We start from the raw sequence: 8,501 nt of genomic DNA on the forward strand, positions 1-8,501 counted from the left end.
GATAACCTGTATTGGAGCGCACATTGGTCTGAGAGGTAATTTTCCAAAAAGCAAGGAGTTTACGCTTCTGTGATCATCCCCGACTGATTCTTCCATGCCTGCCTGGGGTAACGATAGAGTTTCAGTCACATGTTTCGGGGAGCTTTGCCTCTGTGGATCAAACTCTGCTTTGGGCATCCCCCGTCAACACAAACATTTCCCCTCACTTTTTTGGGTCATATATATATATATATTTATATGATGAGGTTAACTCAATACAAGACATTGCTTATAAAGACATTGCTTTATTTTATTCTGTTAACAAATCACTTTTAAATTGTGAGCATAATTAAAACGTTTACTGTACATCCGGCACACAGGATTTAGGCACAATTAACTCTGCTAAATATTAGGATGTGCTGGTTTATACTGTATGCTGCTGAATAATTACTGTGGTACATAATTATAAATGTGACTTAATTTAACTAAATAAACTAGCGTTTTATTGGAAGCCTTTTGTTACAAGACGGTTGTCTAGATGCTGATTTAGAAACCTTAATTTGTCTGTAAATACACCACAGTAATAATGTAATGTCTGTTTAATAGTTCATCCAAAAGCTTCTTGTTTATTTAATGTGTGAAACTTTCAGACACAGCATTTCACGGATCAGATGTTCAGCCTCACATGGAGCTGCTTTTGATGTTGTCCTTCTCACAAGGCTCCCTAGGATTTCAGGCGGCTGTGGATATATTGCTACATTTGGAGGTTATTTCTGTTTAATATTTTTAATTGCAAAGGGCAATAAACAAAGCTGTAGCTTTAATAAATAATGTGCACATACTTGTACACTGGGGGGACACGGTGGCTTAGTGGTTAGCATGTTCGCCTCACACCTCCAGGGTCGGGGTTCGATTCCCGCCTCCGCCTTGTTTGTGTGTGTGGAGTTTGAATGTTCTCCCCATGCTTCGGGGGTTTCCTCCGGGTACTCCAGTTTTCGGTCCAAAGACATGCAAGGTAGGTTGATTGGCATCTCTGGAAAATTGTCTGTAGTGTGTGATTGTGTGAGTGAATGAGTGTGTGTGTGTGTGCCCTGCGATGGGTTGGCACTCCGTCCAGGGTGTATCCTGCCTTGATGCCCGATGACGCCTGAGATAGTCACAGCTTCCCGTGACCCGAGGTAGTTTGGATAAGCGGTAGAAAATGAGAGTGCGTACCTGTACACGGTGAATCCAAACCCGGTTAACTAGCGTTATTGACTCTGAAGCACTTCTGAACAGTAAGTCACTCTGCATAAGGGCTTCTGAATGTTTGAAATGTCACTGTGAACGTGTCTCCTTTTAGACGGCTGGGTTTCACTACACATAGATGAACTAATTGGAACTCCAGGATTTCCAGGAAAGATTTATGAACTGCAGAAATGCACGACTGTCTCAGAGACTCTCGCAAAATGTTCCAATTCTACAGAAGGTAATGTTGATATCACTTTGCAGCCTTTTGCAATTTTAATATCTTTTGCCCTGTAGTCTACTATAGTTATTGCCATATAGTGATTGTATTATACTTATGTTGTTAAAGTAACTGTTTTACATATTTACAGGCAATCCTGATGTGGATAGTCCTAAAACCACATTTTCTGAAAAAAAGGTAGTGGTAATGGGGCTTCTGGTCTGCCTGTGACACAGCACTAATGTGTACATTGCCCAGAGAAAGGAATTCTTTTGCTTTATGTTTGGAAATTTGTTCTGTGTGATTCTTTTTAATTCAATATATGTTTATTAGACCTTTTTTCCTTGCAGCATGTCTTGGTTGACACACACTTGTTAATGAAGAAGTCTTTACAGAAGGGAATTATGCAGCTACGCGACAAAGCAGATAACACACAAAGAGCAACAAAACGTATAGAGATTCTCCATGGGCTGCTACAGAACAACTACTCTGGTGAGAAGTCAACTGGAAACAATCTCTTTACTGAGTAACTGGAAATGATACCTCACTAATGCAGTGTTGTGTGGATTTTAATGATCCGACTTTAGAAACAACGTTATTAGCAGCTGCCATTGTTTCATCATTTTTATGTTCTAGCTCTAGTGCATGACTAGTTTATTCAGTTTTGTTTTTATCAGTAGGATGAGAAAATGTACACATTAATGAATTTGTTTCAACAGCATCTGATGCTTTTATTAAATCACTGGAAAGGAGAATAGTCAGTTTCCTCTCAGAGCTGGAGAAAAAGAAAGGAAAAGAGAACTGGGTTGTTGCTCACGCACTCTCTGATCGTTTTGTTGCCGAAGGCAGTTCATTCAGGTACATAAACATATTGCGTATAGTTTATTTGAATTAAAGGTATTATAAAAATAAAAAGGAGAAAAAGAATGAAATACTTGAATAAAAATGTATTTACTTTTTAGGCATGTGCTGTGGGTTCATCTGGAGGACAGCGTAGCTTTAGCCATTGCCCACATACTGGCAGTCATTGATGGAGACAACAACCTCGATAATCTGATCAATGATCAGCTGTTGGAAAAGGCTGACTTCTGGCTGAATGTGTTTCAGGGGGATCAGTGGGATCTGCTTCACATTCCTGTCACTATGTAAGTATTCATTGTTGTTCTTAATTAAGGAAAAATGGGCTTTGTTTAAACCTTTTATGTTCATTTAAAATATTATTTTTTAGAACTTTAATTAATCTGTAATTAGTCCTATGGTTAATGCTGTTATAAATATGTGATATGTATAAGTATTCATTAATGTATTAAACACAGATCAGCCATAACATTAAAGCCAATTAGGGCTGTTTCGGTGGCACAAGGTTCCAAGAGGTTGGCAGCAGATCCTTTCCTGTAAGTTGTGTTTTGAATGCTCCATGGAACAGACTTGTTTGTCCGTCACATCTCTCAGATGCTGGATCAGTTTGAGATCTGTGATTTTTGGAGTCAACACTTTGACCCACTGCATAAACCATTCAGGAAGAGTTTACAAAGTTCAAAGAGCATCCTCCTGCTGATAGAGGCCATGAAGTCCAGGACCCAAGGTTGCCCAACTGAACATTGCCCAGAGCACCACACTACATCCATAAGCTTACCCTCTTCCCATAGTAACACACACACCCGGCTTCCACAGGATGTAAAATAAATTGTGATTCATCAGAACAGGCCTCCTTCCTTTGCTGCTCCATGGTCCAGTTTTGATGTGTCCAGTTCTTCTTCCACTGTAGGAGCTTTGGGTGATTTAAAGGAGTCCGCATGGTCACGCTGATGCTCTGCAGCTGCATATACTGTGTGATCTGACTCCTTTCTATAAAAACCAGCAGTCACTTTTTGCTACAGTTTTTACCTACAGTAGCTCTTCTGTGGGTTCCGACCAGATAGACTAGCCTTCACTCCTCCATGATTCTTGGGCTCCATGACCCTGTCTTTGTGTTCATCAATTATTTTACCTTTCAGTGGGTTTAATGTTCATCGATGGCTGATCGATGTACAGTGCCCTCCACAATTAATGGAACCCCTGTTTAAGATGTGGTCATGGACTTCTAAAAAATCTCCTTTTTTTTTTTTTATACAACATAGAACCCAAATGCAAAAAAGAGAAAAATCCAAGCTTTCATTTAAGTACATTACTTCGGTGGTTAAAAAAATCACACATTTAGAAAAAAAAAACAACTTGAAAGCATGTGTCCCACAATTATTGGCACCCCTTATGTTATACTTTGTATGACCCCTTTTGCCAACAAGATAGCACTTAATCTCCTCCTACTGTATAACATTTCACAAGACTGGAGAACAGAGAGAGAGGGATCTTTGACCATTCTTCTTTGCACAATCTTTCTACATCATCCAGTGTCCTGGGTCCTCTCTTATGCACTCTCCTCTTTAGCTCGCCACACAAGTTTTCGATTGGGTTGAGGTCTGGGGACTGAGATGGCCATGGGAGGACCTTGAGGTTGTGACTGCTGAAACATTTTTGTGTAGATTTTGCCACATGTTTTGGATCATTATCCTGCTGAAAGACCCAATGATGACCCATCTTCAGCTTTCTGGCAGAGGCCATCAGGTTTTTATTTAAAATGTACTGGTAGTTTAAGGACGTGATGGTCCAGCGGTCCAGGCGCTGGGTTCCTAATCGGAAGGTTGGGGTTCAAGGCCACAATCTGCTGAGACATCTACGTTGGGTCCTTGAGCAAGGCCCTTAACCTCACCTGCTCCAGGGGCGCCGCACGATGGCTGACCCTGCGCTCCGACCCCAGGCTCATAATAGCCTGGGATATGTGAAAACCGGGGGCACTCGTGGCCTAATGGTTAGAGAGTCTGACTCGTAACCTGAAGGTTGTGGGTTCGAGTCTCGAGCCGGCCACAACTGAGGTGCCCTTGAGCAAGGCACCGAATCCCCCTCCAACTGCTTCTCCGGGTGTGTTCACTGCTGTGTGTGTGTGTGTGTGTGTGTTTTCACTGCTGTGTGTGTGCACTTTGGAATGGTTAAATACAGAGAACGAATTCTGAGTATGGGTCACCATACTTAGCCGTATGTCACGTCACTATAGTTCAAAGCGTTCATAATGCCATGCACCCTAACAAGGTTCCCAGGGCCTTTGGAAGAGAAACAGGCCCACAGCATCACAGATCCTCCACCATACTTCACGGTGGGCATGAGGTGCTTTTCGGCATACTCATCTTTTGTTTTACGTCAGAGTAAAAGAGTGTTTGTTGCCAAAAAGCTCAATCTGAGTCTCATCTGACCAAAGCACACGATCCCAGTTGAAGTCCCAGTACTGCTTAGCAAACTCCAGATGTTAACGTTTGTGAGTGTTAGTGAGAAGGTTTTTTCCTTGCATGCCTCCCAAACAGCTTGTTGGCATGTAGAGAGCATCTGATGGTAGTTATGGAGACTTTGTGACCCCAAGATGCCACTTTTTGATGCAATTCTGTGACTGTGAGCTTATGAATTTTTTTTACTTCTCTTACCATCCTCCTGACTGTGTGTTGTGTCAAGATAAACTTGGGACCTCTTCCAGCCTTGTTTGTCACTGTTCCACATGTTTTAAAATTCTTAATGATTCCTCTGACTGTAGATACGGGCAAGTTAAGGTGAGTGGCTATTTTCTTGTAGCCATTGCCTGACTTATGAAGGTCGACACACATCTGCCTTACTTACTGCCTTAATAGTGTGTTCTCTTGTTTTTGCCATGTTGACAAATGGGTAAGAGAATTAGGCCTCTGTGTCACGTCATAGTTATACCCCAGGGAAACAAGAAGTCATGAATTACTAATTAAAAGTTGCTAGATACCCTGACCAACTTTAGCAACTACAGAAAAAAATATAAAAAAAAAAATCAATTAAATTTTTCAGAGGAATTGTTATGGGTGCCAATAATTGTGGAACAGGTGATTTATATATATATATATATATTGTGTGTATATATATTTGTGTGTGTGTGTGTGTGTACATATATATATATATATATATATATATATATATATATATATATATATATATATATATATATATATATATATATATATATATATTGTGTATATATATATATTGTATATATATTTTAAGTCATGGACTTTTTAAAATGATGAACTTGTGTTAAAGGTTATATTTTTCACAATTTTTCTGTTAGAGATTATGCTTCTGCAAAAAAAAAAAAAAAGTATTTGACCGCTTTTAACACATCTTAAACAGGGGTGCCAATAATTGTGGAGGGTGCTGTATATGTTTTTATATGTATTGTAATTGGACTTCCCTTACTTTAATTAAGAAATATATTTAATTTATATATTTATAATTTATCATTTTTAGAATTGTAATATTTTTTTTCTGCTCTATTTTCCAGCTATCAGGGGCCGGTATCTGTTCTGTCAACAAGTGGAGACCAGACAAAGTCATGGACTTGTCATTTCCCATTTAGCTGGGCTTTAAAAGAGAGATTTGAGGAGGTTTGGTCATGTGTCATCAATCTGGAAGGTAATACATGCACATACATGATGTTTGAGCTGCCTGAAACACTGATGTTTTTTCTTTACATTATTATACAATACAAAAAATACAATACAGTACAATACAATCTTACAGTACGCTACTTAAATGATATTAATTACATTGGTGAAATTTCATGTGGTAAAATTGATGACATACCGAGGGCTGTGTGGATGCTAATGTGGATTTATTAAATAAAACCTAATAAGATTGAAGCATGATTTGCACAGATAAAACTAAATGCAAACCCCCTAGAAATCATGACAAAAAGAAATGTGTATTTATAACAGCAAGAACATGTTTACTGGTGTAACTGAATGTTTAGATTTTCAGCGTTTGCTGCTATTTATAGGTAGATATGTGTAACGACATAGAGCATAGCACATTTTGTATCATACCCCCAGTTTTTAAGGATGCAGAAATATTAGAACACGTCTTTGTTTGTTTGTTTGTTTGTTTGTTTGTTTGTTTGTTTGTTTGTTTGTTTGTTTGTTTTTTTGCACAGGTATGTCCTGTTAGATTGTTGTTTAGACAGTAACTAGCTACATCAACACTTGATAGACATACTTTTGGCCTGTCCATGGGAGAAAAGCAAGCCATTTTGAAGCAAAAGTATCAGTTAGAGGCACTGCACATTCCTCATAGTCATTGCAACAATCTGTAACAAACTGAAAAACACAACAACTGGTGTTCTAAGCAACAGCAGAGATGAAAGACTGCAGATCTGGTATGAAAACCCCAAAAACAAGAGTACAGTGAAGAGAGGAGAGAAGACTTCAAGAGCAGAAAAATAAATAAAAGAACCACTGATCAGCAGTAAGAATCAGAAGAGCAGACTGGATTGTGCTGAGATGAGACACAAAGGTTGTTCATCACTGATCATTTATCATTGTCTTGCTGCAAGACTATTCCTGATGAATCATCAGGAATACTGTAGTCTTACAGAAAGACAATGATCCAAAACGCATTGCCTATTCAACAGGGTCTTCATCAGAAGGAAAGTGGAAGGTTTTAGACTGACCATCAGTCAACTGAGCAGCATTTCACATACTGAAAAGGAGCAAAAGCAAAGTGTTATTTACTTTAATTACAATGAGCAAAGAAATGTAAAGTGTGAGTGAGACTGATACCAGGACAGTTCTCTGTTTTATACCCTTTAACACATTCAAATGTAAATACCAGGATAATAAAATCTGAAATTCCAAACAATCCCGAATTTCTTTGTAACCAATGTGACTGATTTTTTTCTCAACACAAGTGTTAATAAAAGTGTGTGATGAAGAATTCCCTTTAAAATACACATTAGAATTTCACACCTGATGCGGGCAGCCAGAGGAAGTCAGTGTTGGAAAAAAAGCAATGGGGTAGTGTGGGAGAACTTGCCTAAACCCTTCATGTACCAATACATATGGAGGGCTATGTCTGTCTGTTTCTGTCTTTCTTTACTCAGTCATATATACTCTCCTAGGACCATGTGTTAAGCCTTCTAAAAGGTACTTTGAGAAGTTTGAAGAACTGATACCTCTCCCCTGGATTAAAAGCATCACACAAGGCCATAAGCTGTTTGCTCTGTTTTCTGAAGATCTTGTAAACATCTCAATGCGATCATGTCCACACGAGCTAAATAAGGTAAGTGAAGAAGAAAACTGCTAGACTTCTTGGCAAATAATTAGTGGATTTACCCCTGTGGTCTTCAGAAAAATTAGGAGCAATAAAATAAATTCTACAGAGTTGATTCGTTGACTTAATGTTGCATAATTATAAATGGCCACAAGTTGCTTGTATAGACCAATCTTGTGGTGATATTAACCAAATAAATTACAAAACTCTAAAAAGGATAAATAAAAATGTATTATGGTTATATTTCATAATTTATATAGAAATGGAAAAGTAATGATTTAAAGTGACAAGCTATTCTGAGAGAGATTTTACGGAGGTCTCCCAGTGTCTGTAGGTTTCATTTGTGGTGTTTGGTTTTATTCTCGTTTTCAGTATATTTGATAAACCTGTTCTGTTCTGTAGTCTTTTTCAGATACACTCACTAGACTCACACCACGTCTCTATCACAATTTAACGGGAAAAGATCCTGACTCCGTTCCTCTGCCATGGCTGTATGTAGTTAATAAGTATATGCATGACAACCATCAGCTTCTATACACTTTATTTTCCCAAAACACGGATGTGGTCACTGCTGGGGAAGCAACTGAGGTAAGATTTATTTTTGCCATTCAGAAGTCACTCCTCATCAAAAGAACACAATCATATACACTAATATATTGTTATTTTGAAGGCACTCAGCCAGGTTCTTCAGGGCCTTCAGCCAAAAGAAAATGAGCTGAAAGATTTTGTCAGCTGCCACAAGTGGCTAAAGAAAGTGAAGTCCCTGTCTGTGACTGTTGACTTGATACTTTCAGAGGACTCAACGGTATCATGTCATGTTGAAAACGCAGAAATGCTAATCACAAAAATCAGGTATGTTCTGACCTTCATTTAATACTTAAAGACAAATTAAAGACATTAACAGGGGTTAGTTAACTGCAACATC

The 8,501-nt window shown here is 38.6% G+C and overlaps 1 protein-coding gene across 1 annotated transcript; it reads left to right on the forward strand.

Annotated features, from left to right (window-relative positions):
• Positions 1 to 633: 633 nt before the first annotated feature.
• Positions 634 to 8,428, forward strand: LOC113640942 (the record flags this gene model as incomplete). Its single annotated transcript, XM_047809735.1, has 10 exons — positions 634 to 745; positions 1,322 to 1,447; positions 1,578 to 1,624; positions 1,777 to 1,918; positions 2,146 to 2,284; positions 2,389 to 2,571; positions 5,814 to 5,944; positions 7,425 to 7,585; positions 7,979 to 8,164; positions 8,247 to 8,428. Coding segments are annotated over exons 4-10 (1,097 nt in total), but the record flags the coding sequence as incomplete, so codon positions are not given.
• Positions 8,429 to 8,501: the final 73 nt, after the last annotated feature.

Source organism: Tachysurus fulvidraco, unplaced genomic scaffold (assembly GCF_022655615.1).
Source record: "Tachysurus fulvidraco isolate hzauxx_2018 unplaced genomic scaffold, HZAU_PFXX_2.0 HiC_scaffold_132_np12, whole genome shotgun sequence".
NCBI lineage: Eukaryota > Metazoa > Chordata > Actinopteri > Siluriformes > Bagridae > Tachysurus > Tachysurus fulvidraco.